The following is a 21,240-nucleotide window of genomic DNA, read 5'->3' as shown; positions in this document are numbered from 1 at the left end:
TGAGTTTATTATCGCCGTGAGGCCGTTTGAATGAGACTTCACTGCCGAGAAATATGTTGAAATACATCTTTAATTCACTACGAACACAGAAAAGGTGATTACCTGCGCACGAACGACTGCAGGGGACGTTCTCCGTAACACATGTCTGCAAGTGCAAGTGCAGAAAATAAGGGGAAAAACCTCAAACTATCACATCGTGATCGTGTGAATAAAAAAGCGATGCTCAGGTCAAATGTAGCAGATAACGCTGCCTCCGGATAGAGGTAGAAATACGTGGCATTCTGGAATAGATTAAATCAAAGAGCAGAAGAAAAAGAAGTTTTGTGTTTTTTCACGTTAACAGCAGCCGTTTCACGCTGAAACGCCGTTCAAACGTCGCTGAGAAAACTCAAAACGCGAGCAGGCAACGGCTGATGAAGAGAGAGAAACGGCGAGATGGAAGACGCCCAACTAATGAATTCACATAATGGGCGGAACGATCCATCTCTTTACGCGACGATGGTGGCTTGATTGATTTTGGTAAACACGGGCCTTCGACTTTTAAACAAATACACTGAAAGAGTTTCATGATTTCAGGTTTTTGGTGCTGTAGACACTGGAGGGAGACGCTTGGAAGGACGGTTTTCAGAAGTACTAACAAGGGTCGGTGATCTTTTCTTAGCTCAGAAGCTTAGAAAATGACATTACATCTATTTTCTGGACATCTTTCGGTATCTATCTTGATTTTAAAAAACGTGTGAAAACTGATAAATCTAATTATTATTATTATATTTATCATTATGATTGTGATGAAATAGGAAGCAGTCTTTTTACCTTCGACTCTAACGGCAGCACAGACACCAAACGCTCACCGAACAATGAAAACAATACAAACTGCTGTGAACCACAGGTGCTTCATTTGCACACTTAATGAGGACAGGTGGTGAGGGGGTGTTTGGTGAAGTGATGAGTGTCTCCAGAGCTGTGTGTGTGTGTGTGTGTGTGTGTGTGTGTGTGTGTGTGTGTGTGTGTGTGTGTGTGTGTGTGTGTGCGTGTGTGTGTGTGTGTGTAGAGCAGATTTTGCACAAAACGATCCAAAGTAATTAATGAATAAATTAATGAGAACTAATTAAACTCCGGATATTTTTTATTTATTTTTTTTGGAATCAAACAACACTTTGCTCTGCCAACAGTTTGAAGGTGAAAAGCTTTCAAGATATTCAGTTTTAATCATCTTTACCATGGGACAGTGAGAGTTATCACACACTCCAACCACTTGAAATACACCTGGGGTTCAGGATGGTGCCTTTTTTTTGGCGGAGATTGATGATAGCCAGACATGACGAGTAGATCTAGGGTCGACGAGGGTTTTTCAAACCCAACAACACCAGCATCAGATGTTTACAGTCGTCTTACGGGTGTCGTCTCATCTCGCCGTTTCTCAAATTCTGGTTCTGGGCGACCAGAACAATAATGTTTTTCATACAGATTGTTCCATTTAGGAAATTTAAGAACTGCAAAAACAAAACCGTTCACATTGCAATGCACAATTTTTTTGTGTGTTTTTTTTATATAGTATGTCGTTTTTGTCATTTCATGTCAAATTTTGGACCAATTTTTTTTTTTTTTTTTTAATTGTCACATTTTGGACGACGTGGTATAGTATGACGTTTTTGTCAAGTTTTGGATCAAAAAAATGTTTTTCAAAAAAATTGTCAGATTTTAGATGACATAGTATAGTATGTCTTTTTTGTCAAATTTTGGAACAATTTTTTTTTTTTTAAATTGTCACATTTTGGACGACGTAGTATAGTATGACGTTTTTGTCAAGTTTTGGATCAAAAAATGTTTTTCAAAAAAATTGTCCGATTTTAGACTACATAGTATAGTATGTCGTTTTTGTCAAATTTTGGACCAAATTTTTTTTTTCAAAAAATTTTCACATTTTGGACGACATAGTATAGTATGAGGTTTTTGTCAAGTTTTGGACCAAAAAAATTATTTTTTTTAAATTGTCAGATTGCAGACCCCTGTACTGTGTGCACTGTCCACAAATGTCCACTAGGCTTCCGTGCAGGTGAGAAACTGCCACAACTGCAATTAAACGTGCACATGCACGTTTTATCTACGAATGGAACTGCGGAAATGTGCACTTTGATCGCCTCATCTGAAACAGCTACCGTCATAAGAGATGAACAGATTGTGCATTACTTTACATTACTGGCTCACCTATTTCCTGTCTCTGTGATCGAACGAATGAGGATTTCCAACACGTGTAACACGGATCGGACCGAGCTGTGGAAAATAATGCTTCCGTACCTGTGAGGTATTCCGGGTCAGGTACGGGGTCCGACAGCCCCTCTTGGCACTGAACCTCGGTTGGCACCGACGCCACCACCATGCCATCTGGGAGCTGCTGCTCGATGCCACGGGCAAAGTTCTTCTGCCTGATGTGAACAGAGAGAGGGAAGAAGAAATACTGGAGATTAATGACAGTGAGGGAAACGAGAGATAAAGCAAGTTTATTTCATGTCTCCGTCTGTCTCTTTTTTTTTATTTATATATATATATATATATATATATACATACATATATATATATATATATATATATATATATATACATACATATATATATATATATATATATATATATATAGGGGGTTTTAAATAAAAGCAGCCATCGTTTTTATCAATCAATTCAGTTCTGGGGGGCATTTCCATTTGAATTTCAACCTCAGGCAACAAAAAAAAAACTCACATAATTTGATCAATGAGCGGCGAGACAATAAAGTACTATCTATTTTGGTTGTCACTCGCTTTCAGTCACCGTGTGTGAGACGCATTGGGTTTTGTGCAGCAGCTCAAAAAGGTACACGGTATTACTCACAGTCACGCAACAGCAGCAACGCCATTATGGCAGAATAACTTGATAAAAAAAAGTGTAGACGTTGGCAGCAGGATGTCAGGGACAGAATAACAGGAGATCGCTAAAGATGGCAGAGGTGGATCAAACGAGTGACTAGTGTCTTGAATCAGTTCATTAAAATTATGGATACGAGATGAGATACGGGATTCCACCGGGCGCGGAACGTCGGTGCCACGGTTTTACGACGTCCTCTGCCCAGCAGTCAATCCCCACCGGGCGCGTTATGGCAGCGCAGCGCTGCCTAGCGAGCCAGTCGTATTCACTCAGCCGGGTTTTTAAGGACTTTTCAATCTTTTTAACTGATCTAGAGTTCGTCATTGTTCGGCCTAATTCTCGTATCGCCTCAGCTAGCTTGGAACCATCGCCAGAACAGGTACGTAAGCAAGTACCTGGTACCAGGTGCTATGCCAGTGGAAACTAGCATAGAAACTCTACTGTTTGTAGAGTGATCGGTTTGTGAATCGCGCCGACACTGAAGTTATCAGTGAAGGGGAAAACCTCTGGGAAACGTAACTTACATAAAGCCTTTATTCTATTTGACAGTTGAAGTCGTCGTGAACGCTGCAACTTTAGACTCTCTGTGAAGTGACTGAAGCGCCGGATGTCACAACAATCGTTGTTTTACAGGCGCAATTAGCAAGCGGCGCTATAAATACAGAGCCTCGCGTGGTTTCGCTGACAGCTGATTTCAGAGCGGGGTCGCAAAGAACTGCGAGGGGGGGGGAAAAAACCAGCCTAAATAAGTACATTTTCAAGTCGTGTAGTTACAGATAATCCCATGATAATCCTGTGGAAAAAACACAGTGTGTTCAGAGATGTGCGTCACAAAACTGCACTTTCTGGGCTGAGTGAGAATCGATAGAGAGAACCAATGATGTCGGACCGTGTGCGGCGTCACGAGGAGACAAAGCCTCATGTTAGGGCACGTGATTTTTCATCACGTCGATTGCTCTGCTGCGCCGCGGCTCATTTTCGGGGGGAAAGGGGAAAAGCAGACGTCCTCATTCATCTGCCGTCGCCTCCGAACTCTCGCTTGAACTCGTTTGGTCCACTTCCATCGTTCTTCGTCTCCGTGTCGCTCCCGAGTTCACAAGGGTCCGCGACACAATGACTTCAATAAATCAGGGGCCGGGTCATTCAGGTGTCGGCGAATCATTTTTTTTCTTCGTATTCTGGATGATTTATAAATGTTCTTGGAACATGTATAATCTTCTTCACGTGGCTCGTGCTAATAGGAATTTTCCCAGTTGAACAACATATTCCACCATTTTCCTCCAAATGGGAGCGGATTTTTACAAAATTGACAACTAGGTTTTTTTGGAAGAAAAGATGAAATTATTGATCGAGACCATTGACTTCATGGGAAAATGTTCACTGACATCAATCAAATGAGAAGTAGGAGCTGATTTTTCCTATGGACCCGAACCCTAGTGGCTGTTCAATATATTCAATTAATCTCATAATTATGACATTTTATCTCATCATTATGACTTTTAATCTCATAATTTCGATTTTCTAATCTCATAATTTTGACTTTATCTCATTTCGACTTTTTTATCTCATAATTACGACAGTTTATCTCATAATTTTAACTTTATCTCATAATTTTAACTTTTTATCTCATAATTTTAACTTTATCTCATAATTTCTATTTTTTATATCTCATAATTTCAACCTTTTTTATCTCATAAATACAACAGTTTATCTCATAATATTTAATTTTATCTCATAATTTTAACTTTTTTATCTCATAATTATGACTTTTATCTCATGATTTCGATTTTTTAATCTCAAAATATTTTTATCTCCTAATTTTGACTTTTTTTCTAATAATTTCCACTTTTTTCCTCATAAATTCGACTTTTTTTATAAGATAATTATAACTTTTTATCTCATAAGTATGACTTTTAATCTCAAAATGTTGCCCTTTTTTCTCATAATTTCCACTTTTTACAATCTCATAATCTTGATTTACTTTGAGGATATGTTTATAGTAGTCTAGTTTTGCCTCTTTTTTTCTTGATAAAGGGTTAATGACAGCATTTTAAAATGTTCTACAAACAGATGTGAAGCCCACACATCACATGTGACCCATGCAGGCCTAAAAACCCATGTGGGTTGTATTGACACTGGAGTCACACATCTGTCACTTTCTGTTGAAAGCCATTTTCCATGTCTTCAGCTGTCAGTTTAACAAAACCCACCAGATCACCCACCCTTCTTTTTCTTTTTTTTAGATGCATACTAACTAGAACACGAGAGAAGACTTTTCATTGCTGCATTCATGTCTGACAATCTTAATTGTTAATTTTGTTCGGCTCCGGCATGTAAAATTGAACATCCAGCTGGTGCACTGAGGTTGTCATAATTTGCCTGAAAATGAATTCTCAGGAACTGCCAAAAACTTAGTAAACTAAAAAAAAAAAACTTTGTTTTTCCTCCAGTCGGAGCAGCGATGAATTAATAAAACACGTCAAATAAAACGCACAAGAAAAAGAAGGTCTTTGATTTACGACCGTGACCCTGTGACTTTATTTTGTTCTGCTTTCTCGACACTTTCTCCACGGACGTCGTGAAAGAATAAACTCACAGCAGCTCGTCTTCACCTCTCAGCCCTGTTCACACCCTCACTTTAATTAAAGGAGTCAATGAAGAGGGGCCCCTGAGGGGGGGGGGGGTTACAGTAGACAGAGGTGAGTGAGTGAGTGAGGGTGAGAGTGAGTGAGTGAGTGAAAGAGAGTGAGTGAGTGAGTGAGTGAGTGAGTGAGTGAGAGAGAGAGTGAGAGAGATTGAGAGTGAGTGAGTGAGTGATTGAGTGAATGATTGAGTATGAATGTGTGAGTGAATGAGTGACTGTGAGTGAATGAGTGAGAGTGATTGAGTGAATGTGTGAGTGAGTGAATGAATGAGTGAGTGAGTGACTGTGAGTGAGAGAGTGTGTGAGTGAATGAGTGAATGATTGAGTATGAATGTGTGAGTGAGTGAGTGAATGTGTGAGTGAGTGAGTGAGTGACTGTGTGAGAGAGTGTGTGAGTGAATGAGTGAGAGTGAGTGAGTGATTGAGTGAATGTGTGAGTGAGTGAATGTGTGAGTGAGTGAATGTGTGAATGAGTGAGTGAATGTGTGAGTGAGTGAGTGAGTGAATGTGTGAGTGAGTGAATGTGTGAATCTGTGAGTGAGTGAATGTGTGAGTGAGTGAATGTGTGAGTGAGTTAGGGAATGTGTGAGTGAGTGTGTGAGTGAGTGAATGTGTGAGTGAGTGAATGAGAGAGTGAGTGAGAGAGTAAGAGAGATTGAGAGTGCGTGAGTGAATGATTGAGTATGAATGTGTGAGTGAGTGAGTGAATGTGTGAGTGACTGTGTGAGAGAGTGTGTGAGTGAATGAGTGAGAGTGATTGAGAGTGAGTGAGTGTGTGAGTGATTGAGTGAATGATTGAGTATGAATGTGTGAGTGAGTGAGTGAGTGAATGTGTGAGTGAGTGAGTGAATGTGTGAGTGAGTGAATGAGAGAGTGAGTGAGAGAGTAAGAGAGATTGAGAGTGAGTGAGTGAGTGAGTGAGTGAATGATTGAGTATGAATGTGTGAGTGAGTGAGTGAGTGAGTGAGTGACTGTGTGAGAGAGTGTGTGAGTGAATGAGTGAGAGTGATTGAGAGTGAGTGAGTGAGTGTGTGTGAGTGATTGAGTGAATGATTGAGTATAAATGTGTGAGTGAGTGAGTGAGTGAATGTGTGAGTGAGTGAGTGAGTGAATGTGTGAGTGAGTGACTGTGAGTGAGAGATTGAGTGAGTCTATGAGTGTGAGTGAGTGAGTGAGTGAATGTGTGAGTGAGTGAGTGAGAGATTGAGTGAGTCTATGAGTGTGTGAGTGAGTGAATATGTGAGTGAGTGAGTGAGTGAGGAAACAGAGGTGAGCCATAAAAAAAGCAGGGCGGGGCTAACCGTCAGGTGGGAGGTGTGGCCTTAATAATTGATCCACAGCAGCCAGTGTGATGAGAACAAAGAGCAGTGAAATATTCATTAAAAAGCTGCTGTGAGCTGATGTGAGAGGGGAATAGAGAGAGAGAGAGAGAGAGAGAGAGAGAGAGAGAGAGAGAGAGAGAGAGAGAGAGAGAGAGAGAGAGAGAGAGAGAGAGAGAGAGAGAGAGAGAGAGAGAGAGCACAGTGTTAGGAGTAATTAGCAGAGGTTGGATATTTAACATGTCATTACTGGAGTCCAGCAGCCCCTGCAGAGAGAGCCTGATGGAGGCCTCGTACGTCCAAAGCGGCCGACGCTCCCGAGATGTCACCATGACCTTCTCCCTGGGCTCAGGCACAGATCTCACTTGTCGCTTTGTGGCCCGAAAATGTCACGGCGTCCTGGGCGTCCTGCTGCCAACCACAACACCACTGGATGTTCGCGAGAGGAAATCCGATAAATAAAAGTTCATCAGTTGTGAAAATGATAATAGCAATGTCCGCGTCTAACCCACAGGGACGGAAGGGTGCATTTCCCTTGAAAGAAAGAACATGAGCAGCGTTTCAGTGCTGCTGAGCTTGAAAGACCAACCATGAGGGGGAGCCACCTGCAGGGTGCAGAGAATCAAACCCGGCTCTGTGTGTGCGATGAGCTCTTTGGAGATGAAACAAAAGAGCATTGGCCGTCCAGTGTGAGAGAGCATGCAGACGCCTACAGTGTGTGAGAGAGCATGCATAGCATAGCGTGCTATTTCCCTGTGAGTGTGTGCACATGTTACTCCACACTGTGCGTCTGCTCTCAGCGCTCACTGCTCTCTGTTTATTCCTGCTCTTCCCCGCTGTTGCATCCAGCAGAGTAAACAGTGAAGCCTCGCAGGAGCCACAGGTCCATTTCTCCTCCTTCCGTATGTCCGCCTCTTTTTTGTGTTGTTGTTGCTCCCAGATAAATAGAACATTAGCAGTGGAAATGTTTCCCCTGAAGGGATTGTTTACTTTTTTATTTTACTTTTTTATTTTCCCCGGAGGTCGGGGTTTTGTGCAAAGTAGCACGAAGGCAGTTGCGAAAGAAACTGGTGCTCTTTGTGAGGTGAAGAATAAAAAGAGAAACCACTCGAGATCAAACGTACGGAAGAGGATCAGGGCCACAGATAATCAAGTCAGAATTCAGAGTTATAAAGTCAGAATTCAGAGTTTAGAAGTCAGAATTCAGAGTTTTAGTCAGAAATCTGAGTTTAAGGTCGAAATTCTGAGTTTAAGGTCGAAATTCTGAGTTTAAGGTCGAAATTCTGAGTTTAAAGTCGAAATGCTAAATTTAAAAGTCAGGATTCTGAGAATAAAAGCAGAATTCTGAGTTTAAAGTCAGAAATTCTGAGTTTTAGTCGGAAATTCTGAGTTTAAAGTCGAAATTCTGAGTTTTAAAGTCAGCATTTTGTTATAAAGGCAGAATTCTATATTCTAATATTTTTTCCCTGTGTGGTGCTAATCCACTTCCATACAAAGAAGTGGAAGTGAACGCCACATCGAGGTACCCCCCCCCCCCCCCCTTATCCGGCTTTTTTCCCTTTTCATTTGCTTCCTATCAAGGGTAGAACATCTGACAGCACTGGGAGGAAACACGGGGCCACGGCGCCGCTGTCGTTTCACTTTCATAATTCCTGTAACTACGTCGACTGCAGCCTAAAGTGGCTGTGAGAAATAACTGGATTTCCCCCAAGTTTGAATGGTTTCCTCTGGCTGGAGGTAATTTAACACGGACTGGGTTAGGAGCACAGTCCTCACTCCTCTGTGTTAATGTCCAGTGGGATGGTGGGGGGGGGGGTCAATGAAGAGATCCAGCGTTTCAAAGCTGCGGTTATTTCTCATAAGAATTACTTGTGAGTCAGTGAATCCAGGGTTTGATACTGTACATTTGTGATGAGGGGGAGGGAATCTCAACTTCTCTCCTGCTGTTTCCCTTTGAAAGCGAGCGAGAGGAGACTCCATTTTTGAGAAATCAGAGGGAATCATCATCATCCTCCACGAAGCAAATACATCGAGAATGCACCACCGCTAGTGTCAGTAAAGCAGCTCCAAATGTTGTGTTGGATCCAAAACTTCCAATCAGGTCTGACAGCTGTTTCCAGTCAGACTCCAAATCTCTTATTAGCAAAGAGCAATGTACAAAACACTCAGGGTGATTAGCAGACATCTTACTTCAAGCTAACGCTGACAGTCACTTTAAGCTAACGCTGACAGTCACTTTTAGCTAACGCTGACAGTAGGGTTGCCACCCGTCCCGTAAAATACGGAATCGTCCTTTATTTGGCAATTAAATGTTGCGTCCCGTATTGAACCAATACGGGACGCGGTTTGTTCCGTATTTCCTTAAATATCCAATCCACATGTCTGTCACACACACATCAACACTAAAGATAAAGATGAAAATAAAACACAGGGAATAATAAGTCCAGCAAACTTGTCGTGGCGGGATCTACGCAGGATCCCGGCCGCCCCGGCTCCGGTCCTCTGTGCGTGTGCTGCTGTCACGGTTGCCTAGCCAACTGTTTCCTGATTTTTGGTGCATCCCTAGTTATATTGCTCTTGCCAATAGAGACATTTCATGTTCATGTGTTCCCCCAGCTGCTTCCCAAAGTAGATGTTTTCTGTAATACAGAGTTCTGTAATGTTTTAAGTTACTTGGCCTTGAGTCACCATAATGGTCCTTCAAAAAGCCTCAGAATGCCCCATTTTTACCTCAAATTTTCAAATGCTCCACACCAACCCACCTCCGCTCGGTCGCTCTGCTCCCTCGCCATGTACTCTCAATAGTGAAATTTTACTAGAAAAACCCCAGACACCCTTACAACACACATGCCTAGATGTCCTACATTAGTCGGCTCCGTGGTGGTCATGGCCCCGAGGAGCCGCGGTGGGGCGTCCCTTATTTTCATTTCTGAAAAGTGGCAACCCTAGCTGACAGTAACTTTAAGCTAACACTGACAGTGACTTTGAGCTAATGGTGACATTCACTTTAAGCTAACACTGACAGTCACTTAACACTGACAGTCACTTTGAGCTAACGCTGACAGTCACTTTAAGCTAACGCTGACAGTCACTTTAAGCTAACGCTGACAGTCACTTTGAGCTAACACTGACAGTCACTTTAAGCTAACGCTGACAGTCACTTTGAGCTAACACTGACAGTCACTTTTAGCTAACGCTGACACTCACTTTAAGCTAACACTGACAGTCACTTTTAGCTAATGCTGACAGTAACATTAAGCTAACACTGACAGTCACTTTAAGCTAATGCTGACAGTCACTTTAAGCTAACACTGACACTCACTTTAAGCTAACACTGACAGTCACTTTAAGCTAATGCTGACAGTCACTTTGAGCTAACACTGACAGTCACGTTTAGCTAACGCTGACACTCACTTTAAGCTAACACTGACAGTCACTTTTAGCTAATGCTGACAGTAACATTAAGCTAACACTGACAGTCACTTTAAGCTAACGCTGACAGTCACTTTAAGCTAACGCTGACAGTCACTTTAAGCTAACACTGACAGTCACTTTAAGCTAACGCTGACACTCACTTTAAGCTAACACTGACACTCACTTAACACTGACAGTCACTTTGAGCTAACACTGACAGGCACTTTAAGCTAACGCTGACACTCACTTTAAGCTAACACTGACAGTCACTTAACACTGACAGTCACTTTTAGCTAACACTGACAGGCACTTTGAGCTAACACTGACAGGCACTTTAAGCTAACACTGACAGGCACTTTAAGCTAATGCTGACAGTCACTTTAAGCTAATTCAGATAGTCACTTTAACCATTTAAAGAGCTGAGGCTTATTAACATTCTGGCTAATGCATGCAGGGATCATGGACAGAGTCATCCAGGAAGTCTGATTAAAAAAGTATGATTAAGTATAAGTATGATTTAAAACAGAAAAGAAAGAAAAGCAGCCTTCACCGATTCCAAAAAAAACAAACAAAATCTGTCATTTTAAAAGGAAGTCTGTGGGAAAATTTGCTGCTACGTCTGTTTTCTTGTAGAGAAAACTGTATTTTTTGGTAATTTACATTCCATTTAGAGCAAACAAGACAAGCCATTAAATTATTTCTCTTTTTCAAGGACTTTTTAGAACCCCTCAATTCAAGAATTCCCTCAAATTCAAGGGCCGAAAGTGCTGACACAGCTTGAGATGGGAGGGCCACTTGTAAGATCGTCTTTGATGGTCCACGATGTCGTCCACTTTTATTGATTTGCAACACAGCTGGCTCTCTTTTGCTTAGCTTTACTCGCTCGTTGCTCTGCTTGGAATCTCACGTCAACGGCAGAGAGAGACAGTGTCCACAACACTGCTAGTAGCCTCATTACGACTCCCCCGTTTGTCCTGTTTAGGCCTAGTCTACGTACATCAAGCAATGCAGGACATGAAACAGTAGGTGGCGTCGTAACAAATAAGGGAGACATTTACCTAAATATCTTCTAGCAATTTTCAAAAAACTTTTAAGTGTTTCAAGGACTTCCTTACGACTCCTAGTATTCCAGTATGTTGTGTTAAATGTGTCACTAATGGCTCATAATTGACCAGTAACAGTAAATTAGGCAGTTTTTTGGGGGGCTAAAAATTTACCATCTTTCACATCATCAACATCAAGTACCTTCCTTGCACTCTCTTCAAACTCTTACCGAATCGTCCGAGTTCAGTTCCCGTAACTTTTCTTCATTTCACATTCAATATTCATCCATTGCAATTAGGCTCAATTTCATCACATTGACTCTTGGTCAGTTTTAATTCAATTGCTTCCATCTCTTATAATTAGACCTAGCATTAACCGCGCCTCCCAGCGGAGTCTCGCTTTTTCGTCTTCCATCAACTCGTCTGCTAAAGGATGCACTCACTCTGCCTCAGACCGCTGCTTTCTTTCCCGTTGGCGAGCGCTTCCAAATGAGGACAGAGCATTGGAGATTTAGATTCTTGATGATGTTAACTTTCCCGCTTCACCTGCCTTCCCCCCTACACCTCCAGTGGTGGATCCCCCCAAATTAAATTCCTGCGGCCGAATGCGACTTTGGTGACCTTCTGCTTAACAGAGTTCGGCGCCGACTGCAGCGATAATTAACCACATTGAAAAAGGTACTGAGCTTTTTCCAAATCAAACGCTGTGCGAATTCTGAAAGGGACACAACCTGTGCACCTCACATCTCCCGTGTGTCTCCAAAAGTATTTGCCTGAGATTAGAAGAGTTTCATCGAGGACGATCCCCGAGCGTAGCAGTCGTGTTTTTTTACGATCACTATTAGATTTTATTGGGAGGGAATTGACATTTTTAAAAAAGAAGCTAATATAATGCATAAAATCATGCAATACCCTTCAAATGTATGTATTTAAACCAATATGCTGTTAAAAGATAGTGGTTTCCATTTGGGATTGAACCCCGTGTTGACAACCATAGATTCCACAGTGAATTTGAGTTTGCCGGCTGAAATTTACCCACTACTATGTTTTTATAATACACATTCACCCACTGTAGGCAAGGGCCTTGCTTTATGGAAGGCGCCATCTTGGACCACCGTGTTTTTAACCCAGCCCGGGCATCTGTTTTCCCCCCTGTGAGGCGGAACAGATACTACTGTATGCAAATGAAGACTGGCAAACCTCTCTGGTGTGCCGAGTCCACCGTTTACAACGTGCAGAAGACGGCACTATTAGACTTCACTAAATCTAACGCACTTGACCCTTACACGGAGACTTGTTTAAAAAAAATAACTGAACAAACAACAAACTGACGAGCGTCAGCCTTTTCTCCTCCAGCTCCAAGACTACTTCACTCTGGTCAAATCACTCTCCGACATACTTTTCTTTTCCCTTTTTATTCCCATCCATAACATTTTTGTAGCAACTCGAGGAGCTTCATCATCTTCCGAGATACACTTTATTCCTTAATAAAGTGTGTGCATTATGATTTAATCTCTCGCCTTAAAACCTCCTTTTCGGGCTTTACAAGTTGAGTAATTCAGCCAGTGAAACGGTGATTGAGGCGGTTAAATCTATCAGAGGTAAGTAAAAATACAACCAACTCACACAGACTCCTCTAGAAACAAGCTCAGGTTCAGGAAGGTCGACCCTGAACTCGTCCACTGTCGGACACCTGAGAACTTCTACAGGAAGTTGCACAAAACTGAGGAAGCTCTGCTTAGAGTCATCACCAACCATATCTTATACAACAGAAAGAGTTGCATCTGCAACTCAAGCTTACGTTGGGAACAGTACCACAACAAACGGCCCCAACCATTGCATTCTTTGATACCGTTCCTTTGAGGTACCAGACTTAAAGGTGAAGTAAGTAGTTTATAGTGCCATCAAGAGGAGAGGCTGAAATTTACAACAAAGAACTGCTCCTCTGCTCACCCCCTCCCTTCCCTGAGCGCTACGGTATCCTCAGCCGGTCAAATGTCGTCCTCGTCGTCTTTCTCCATGTCAGCAGATGACGTTTAAGTGTGTCTTTTGTATATCTTATTAGCTCCGTCAGTGGAGGCGGGACTTCTGCTACAAGTAAAGCGACGCTTGATTTGTTCTCTCACGTTTGTCCTTACAGGCTCTGGTAGAAACATGGCGTCTCGCTGCTAACAGTGGCTATGCAACCGCAGCCCCGCGACCATGTTATTTTACATGACTTTTTGAAACACTACGAAAATGAAACAAAAACTATTATACAGCGACTAGACAATGCAGGAGCACATAATATGTATACAAAAGTGGATTTTGGGTTATATAAACCCATAAATACTACGCAGTGTCCCTTTAAATCTCGGTGCCAACACACCCCACACAAGACAATCCGGACTCTTTTCATCTGTCGTTCCAAGCTGGTGGAATGTGCTACTGAGCGCTACCAGATTATAGACCCCGTCTATCTTCAAGAAGCTCTTGAAGGCCCAGCTCTTCCAAGAGCATCTTCTGTCCTAACCCTACCCAATCTCCTTCTGGATCCACCTCGGCATTGCCATCTCGTGGAGTTCTTTCCAACCCTACTTCTGTGTTATTCCTCTTCCTTGCAAGTCGCTTTGGATAACTGTGTCTGCTAAATGCTTACGTGTAAATGTTCTCAGTCGAAAAAGCAAGCCTTTTGCTTGCAGGGCTTTACCGTTCCAAACCATACCACGATGGAAACGGAGCGTAAAGCCGGCTGAACATCACTTCCGCTGTCCGCATGATAAAAGTTGGTGTTAAGACGGTGCTTTTAATTATTAACGTTGTTAGTCCCGGATGAATTATTCATCCCCACAATACTCTGATAATCCCACTTCACACACAGTATCTTTAACAAAGAGTCTTTTATTTAAAAAAATGATCCTTCAAAGTCTGACTGTATCGTCTTGTTGATCAGATAATTGTCAGGATCAGAAAGTTATTTTTCAGGATTAATGCCTGATTTTTAGCAGAGAAAATGATAAATAAAAAATAACACACGTTTTGATCTTTCTCACAATAATACTTTACTTTTTAACCCTCTTTACTTTGTTTTTTTATGTCCTCTACATCTTTTACATGTTTTATCATCTTTTATGTCGTTTAATATCACTGTAGAGCACTTTGGCAAACCGTGTTGTTTTTATAAGTGCTTTATAAATAAAAAACGGGATCGGATCCAAAAATAAATCCAACGTGTGCGGTTTAAAGGTCACCGAGAGGTCATTGTGTGGCTGCACTTTAACAAGTTTATAAAAAGGACGTCGTTTGTTTATCGCCGTGCTTATTTATTCGTTCATTCGCCGGTTTATTTATTTGTCCTTTTCCGGTTATGATAAAAGAAAAGAGAAGAAAAGAACTCTCACCGCGGACAAACCTTCTGGATGTAGAAAGCAGGTTGGTGAATTTCTTCAGGGTAAAAAAAACAGCAGGTCACCGGCTTTGATATGTGGACGACAGCGGCCATCGCGGCGCACGCTAACTCGCAGGTGAAACGTCGTTTAAAAAGCGCATCACAAAGGCAACGATGGCCTCGATTCAACTCGTCTTGTGTAACCATGACCTGGATAATTGAGAATTTTCTACAGACGGTTGCAGTTGAAAGAAGACAAGTCCTGCTGTAATGGGATTTTTACTGTAGCCCGTAGTGTTTGAATGGCTTACCTTACCTGGGTGATAAAAAAGTGGGTCAAACTGAACTCATTGCACTCGTACTCAATCAACCCAACAGTTGTGAAACATCAAGATGTTCACAGATGTTGCCTGAAATCGAACTGGTGTCCATTAATTTGTGCCTTGGTTCATTGTCCGTTTTCCTCGATGGGTTTTCATAAAAATCCCGGTTAACTCCCTCTATACTTACGTATATTTGAATATTTGCATGCGTCCGATGACGTCAAAATCTCGTCCTGTTTAATCCCTCACGCGACAGGATAATTTGGCCAGATAATCTCTTAAAATCAGCCCAATATCTGAAGACACTCGCGATTTTCGTTAGGGCCAAATTGGGACAGAAATCTGGCTAATTATTATGGAAGTAAATCTGTGCCATCCGAGTTTGAATTCGAATTTCTAACACTGAATTTTTTTGCATCGAAATTAGACTTTGAATTTTAAAAACCATCAAATTTCAAAGCATTCAACGTCTCAAAAAATTCAGTTGCAAAAAATTTGATGTCTCAAAAAATTAAGTCTCAAAAAATTCACTTGCAAAAATTCAGTCGCAAAAAATCAATGGCAAAAAAAAAACAGTGCTTGAAATTTGATGGTTTTTAAAATTCAAAGTCTATTTTCGATGCAAAAAATTTCAGTTTCAAAATTTCGAATTCAAACTCAGATGGCACAGATTTACTTCCATAAATGATCCTCTAGTGTGGGGCGGACATCTCATCCACATGAGATTTTAGGAATTCCGGTCAATATCCACTCTGACTTTACTCACGATCCATGTCCAAATGGAACTTTTGCTTTGTCCAAACGGTTTTACTTAGGAGACAAAGGCCCAAATAATGTCCCCACAATGCCCTCCCCCCCCCCGCTCACCTGAACGTGGCCTTGAGGATCTGCCCGGTCGTGCTCTCTTTGGTGTGGTTATTGTATCCGTAGAAAAGGTCTCCGAACACCGTCTGATTGGCAGGGATGTCGGCCGCCTCCCCGCAGTCCACTCCCTCGGTGCAAACCTCGGACAGCGGCAGGCACGACCGTCCGTCCGGTCCACGTTTGTAGTCCTCGATGCACCTGGAGTAAAACATAGAGGACGTTCCTGAGTGTCGCTTTAACGTCCAGTGAGTCAGAGTTAGTGACTATAGATTGTAACAAACACGTCAAGGGATTACAGAGGTCTTATTACGCCAGAGAGGATGACGTTCTTTGGATAACTGGAAACAAACATGGCTGTGCAAGACGCCATTTCCTGAAGTACATCATTAAGCAATGTTTTAATTGTAAAATAATTATACACAAAGATATTTATGGGTCAAAGATTCAATTTCTGACAAAACAAAAAAACAACAACCCCAAAACAAAAGGACCTTTAATGCTTTGATGAGATTGAGTCATAATTCTGACTTTTTCTTTCATCTCAGAATTCTGAATTTTTTTTTAATCTCAGAATTAATTATTTTTTTTAATCTCAGAACTCTGACTTTTTTTCAATCTCAGAATTCTGACCTTTTTTTTAATCTCAGAATTTTGACTTTTTTAATCTCAGAATTCTCAAAAACCAACCCAAAAACAAAAAGACCTTTAATGCTTTGATGAGATTGAGTCAGAATTATGACTTTTTCTTTCATCTCAGAATTCTGATTTTTTTTTTTTTTTATCTCAGTATTCTGACTTTTTACAATCTCAGAATTCTGACTTTTTTAAATCTTAGAATTCAGACTTTCTTTAATCTCAGAATTCTGACTTTTTTTAATCTCAGAATTCTGACTTTTTCTTTAATCTCAGAATTCTCACTTTTTTAAATCTTAGAATTCTGATTTTTTAATCTCAGAATTCTGACTTTTTCTTTAATCTCAGAATTTTGACTTTTTCATCAAAATTCTAAGTTTAATCTCAGAATTCTGATTTTTTTTTTATCTCAGAAGTCGGACTTTTTTTAATCTCAGAATTCATGCCAAATTGGTGCTCAATTTCGACCCTGAACCCTTTCAAAAGTCACTGAACATGGTGATGAGCGATTGAATTCTGGAGAAGAGTTCACATTTATTTCATGTGTTTCCACCGACGGCAGCTTTAATTGTCCAATAATTAGCTTGTATCAATTTATTTGTTTATTTATTTCTTGTTATTATTACTTTGGCCATCGATTATGGAGTGTTCAGCACAACAGGAACATTTGAACCAATAACGGTGGGCAAATTGGCAGATTAAAGGAATAATGAGCGTATAAACACAGTATTAAGCACACGTTTGATTATCTTCTTACATTACATTTTTTTTTAAAGCCAATTAGCATAAGAGCAATCCATTCATTATTTTGCCAAACGACCACGTTTGCATTATATTCCTCGTGGCAAACGAACGACGCGTATCCGACCGCACGCTCGTCTCGTCTCGTAAAACATTTGCAGGTCTTGTGCAGGTTTACATGTTTACAGCCGCTTTCCTGCCTCTGCTGGTTTATTGCATCACATGCTGCCACTTTAGCGCCGATCGAGCGCGGGACGACAGAGTGAAACTTTACTGCAGTGTGTGTGTGTGCGTTGCATCACCTGCCTCCTGAAATAAATGCTTAAATATAAACGACAGCAGAGAGAAGTGTAAACGCGAATGTTCTCGTGATGATCCGTCACCGTGTTTCCTGTTTCTGATGAATGAAGTTAATGTTGTTGTTGAGTTTTCTTTGGATTTATTTACATCATCCACTCCAGGCACTTATTTCAGAATAAAGGATTTAGGAACATTTCATAATCCAACCAAATGGAAATAATTTCACCACAATCGATTGTCCTTTAATGGACCTTTATTTCAAATAATAGCCATTCAATATTTTAACTGCAGTTTGTCATTAAGGATGAGATTGGAAATAAATAAATAGGTTATTTATTTTTTTAGTTACTAATTAATCCGTTTTAAGGTTTGCACATGCATCCACAGAGCTATTATTACCGTAGTTTTAGATAAAAACTTAGCTTTTTTTAAAGTCTCTAAAGCTCACAGTGAGCACACCAGGTATTTAATACACCTTTAATTATATATAATCCAAATGTAATTCCCTCAAAAGTGAAATATTAAGTCTTAACAGGTTCTGAAAAGGCAGCAGTCATTTAAGTCGATAAGATAATTGCTTTTTAAATGAAAATAAATAACAGTTTATTAGTTTGTCAGCATAAATACTTTGGTGAAGACTCTCTCCAGATGGCGTCTGCACTATTTTCCCAAACAAAAACAAAGCACGGCATGTTTAAAAATAAAGAAATACGCAAGGACGTGAATGTTTTTTTTTTGTTTTTTTTCCGTGTGCGAGTGTGTAAAATAAAAAATATAAATATAAATAAAAAATCTAGGGCAATAACTAGGCCAGATTTATGAAGTTTCCTTCACGCGTGCGGCCGCTGTGGTGGCTGTGGAGGGTAAACACCAGACAGCTGCTGAACGCACTTTCATGAATCTCTGTAAAAAACAGAAACTTGAGCTTGTTTCATGCTCAGCACCGTGAACAGGTTTCTTTTTTTATTCACTGCAAAAACACAGAAAAAAGAAAGAAAAAGGCGAGAATTGAACAATGTTTCGTTCAACACCTTTGACTTCTTATACAATAACTTTGATTCAATTTGAACATTTTCCTTCTTTCTTTGCTCCACATAACGAGAAGAAATCGTTAAAACTCAAATCAATAAAGCAGATTATTTAACATCCTGTTCCATTATTTATATCCATTCAGTTGATTATTGCGATTGTTCCATAATTTGATTCAGATATTTTGGTGTTTGTTAAACAATCTTATTGTCCTGTTTTTTTCTCTCCGTTTAGCGTCATAACTCATTCAGTGGAATGAATTCTCTTTTTTTAACAGGATAAAAATTGGCTTAGTGTTTGTTGAGTAAGTCTCTGTGTAATGATATCATAAATACATTTTACATAAATGTTATTGTGACAACCAAAAACAACTCTTAATTCCATGAAGTTCTGCACACACACGCAGATATTTTCAAAAAACATAAAAAGCTGCCTCCACATCTGCTCAGATTTCATTTGGGTGGCCCAAAAACCCCATTTACACCTGTGTGTGTGTGTGTGTGTGTGTGTGTGTGTGTGTGTTTGTGTGTGTGTGTGTGTGTGTGTGTGTGTGTGTGTACAGTAAGATATACAGCGAGATACAAAAGAAAAACACCTGCGAGGTTAAAAAACCGCGGCGGCGCTCATTATTTTCTAAACTTGGCCCGAGTATCCAACGCGAGCTAACGCTGTCAAAAGTTTGTAAAGTTTGCTTAGTTTAAGTTTAATTAGATCCACGTTGAGGAAGTGGAGTCGAGGCTAGGCTAGGCTAGGCTAGGCTAGGCTAGGCGGGATTATGTAGCGCAAAAGTATGAATTTAAATTTGTCTCAATATTTTCAAACAACAAGCAAATAAAATATCGATTTCAATTGTAAAAAATTATTGCATTTTTTTTATTGTGTGAAAATGCACTTCTTCTGTGCGCCTTGTTTTTTTGGTTTGTGGGCGGGGCCTGAGGAAGGGCCCGTTAATTGTCGATGTCCGTCTGGAACTGGCTCCCCAAGTTTTCCCCGTCGACGTCCGACAAAATAATTGTAAAATATCTGACGGATGGAAAATTTGACAAAGCGATAGCCAATTAGCAGGCAGCTTCCTAAGGCCCCGCCCACGAACAAAAAAAAAACACGGCGCAAAGAACAAGAAGTTCCAAAAACTGTATTTTCAAAAGTGCTGGGCATGTCAACGCCGTCAACGCTAACGCACGACACGTTTCCATGACGACTGACGTGACCCCCGATTGTTAAAATGAGTCTCGCTAACTAACGCTAAACTTTAAAAACAGAGGCACACATACGCAGTAACACAGGTACGCTGGTTATTTGTAGAGCTGCTCATTTTGTTTGATAAACAGACCGCTTTAGTTTGATTGTAGGTGCGCTAACGGCGCTAAAGGAGCTTACAAAGCTAACTGGTAAACAGTGCCTGGCTCTCCGCTGTTGTTACTTTAGAGAACAAATCAGGAGTCACGTAAACATGACGTCACATGCGTCTTTTTCCCGTCAGTCGTCATGGAAACGCCGGTAACAACATGATGATTAAATTGATATTTTGTTTGCTTCTTAAAAAGGCGCTAAAGGAGCTAACTAAGCTAACGCAGCTAACTGGTAAACAGTGCCTGGCTCTCCGATGTCGTTACAAATCGGTAGTCACGTAAACATGACGTCACGTGCGTCTTTACCAGTCAGTCGTCATGGAAACGCGTCATGTGTTAACGTTGATGCCGGTAACGACATGATGATTAAATTGATATATTGGTTGCTTCTTAAAAAGGCGCTAAAGGAGTTAACTAAACTAACGGAGCTAACTGGTAAACGGTGCCTCCGGTGCCACGACACGAAAAACTGCGTTACTTAATGTACGTAGACCAGGCGTACGCAGAACAACGAGTAGGGTTTAGCTAAGATGGAGAGCAAATGACGACGTGAAACCAAGGAAATGACAATTCCGGGATCTGTCGCTCAACAAATGTTTGAAAATATTGACAAAAATCTAATTCCATAGAAAAGTTAGCCATTAGTTGTGGGGCGGATTATTCAAGCATACAGGTATGAAGAAAATAAACTTAAATTCAACTTTTATTTTTTCTCCTGTGTTCTCAGGGTGAAGCCCTAGCATCTGTGTCTAACTTTAATTAGCGAAACATAATCTGAAAGAGCAGCAGCAGCAGCAGCTGTCACTCACTAACCGGCATCATCCACTGTCAGAAACATTAGGGGACATCGTTTTTTTTTACAAACAAACGGCTCTCTGACACCGCGCTGATCCTCCATCCTCTCGGCCTTACGCAACATCTTTAAGTTTGCTGCCCACGCTGTGCGGCGGCGGCGGCTGACTCACTGTCAATTATCCTCCGCTGAGGTTGATGTTAAGAAAATACAGCGAGACGCCCACAAACACTCGCTTCCTCCAACAAAAACTTTTATATCATGCGTGTCGGTAACGGCCAAGAAACACCAACGTCTGCTGAGTTTCTTCCCACGTTATTATAACCAACTCACTCCTTTTCATTACTAATCATCTGTTTGCTGCATCCAAACCAGAGTGAAACTGACGCTGGTGAGTTTTTACATAATGTTTAAATGTATGCAAATGAGTAAACGAAACATGATTTAGATAAATTTCACTGTACTGTTGACTTCGGAGCTTAATTGCACACCTTAGGTCGCAGCCTGTTCTCTATTA

At 40.9% G+C, this 21,240-nt stretch overlaps 1 protein-coding gene across 1 annotated transcript in view; it reads right to left on the bottom strand.

The window, feature by feature from the left end:
- The window catches only part of astn1 (astrotactin 1), a gene marked incomplete at both ends in the record, with an annotated part of 401,060 nt that overhangs the window by 198,878 nt on the left and 180,942 nt on the right, over positions 1 to 21,240 (bottom strand). The window contains 2 exons of the mRNA XM_083888886.1: positions 2,299 to 2,426; positions 15,879 to 16,073. Coding sequence (XP_083745012.1) covers positions 2,299 to 2,426; positions 15,879 to 16,073 — 323 coding nt within the window. The remainder of the gene's footprint in view (positions 1 to 2,298; positions 2,427 to 15,878; positions 16,074 to 21,240) is intronic.

Source organism: Microchirus variegatus (assembly GCF_963457635.1).
Source record: "Microchirus variegatus genome assembly, chromosome: 5".
Lineage (NCBI taxonomy): Eukaryota > Metazoa > Chordata > Actinopteri > Pleuronectiformes > Soleidae > Microchirus > Microchirus variegatus.
The sequence above is the reverse complement of the archived record's forward strand: the minus strand, read 5'-3'. Positions and strand labels throughout refer to the sequence as shown.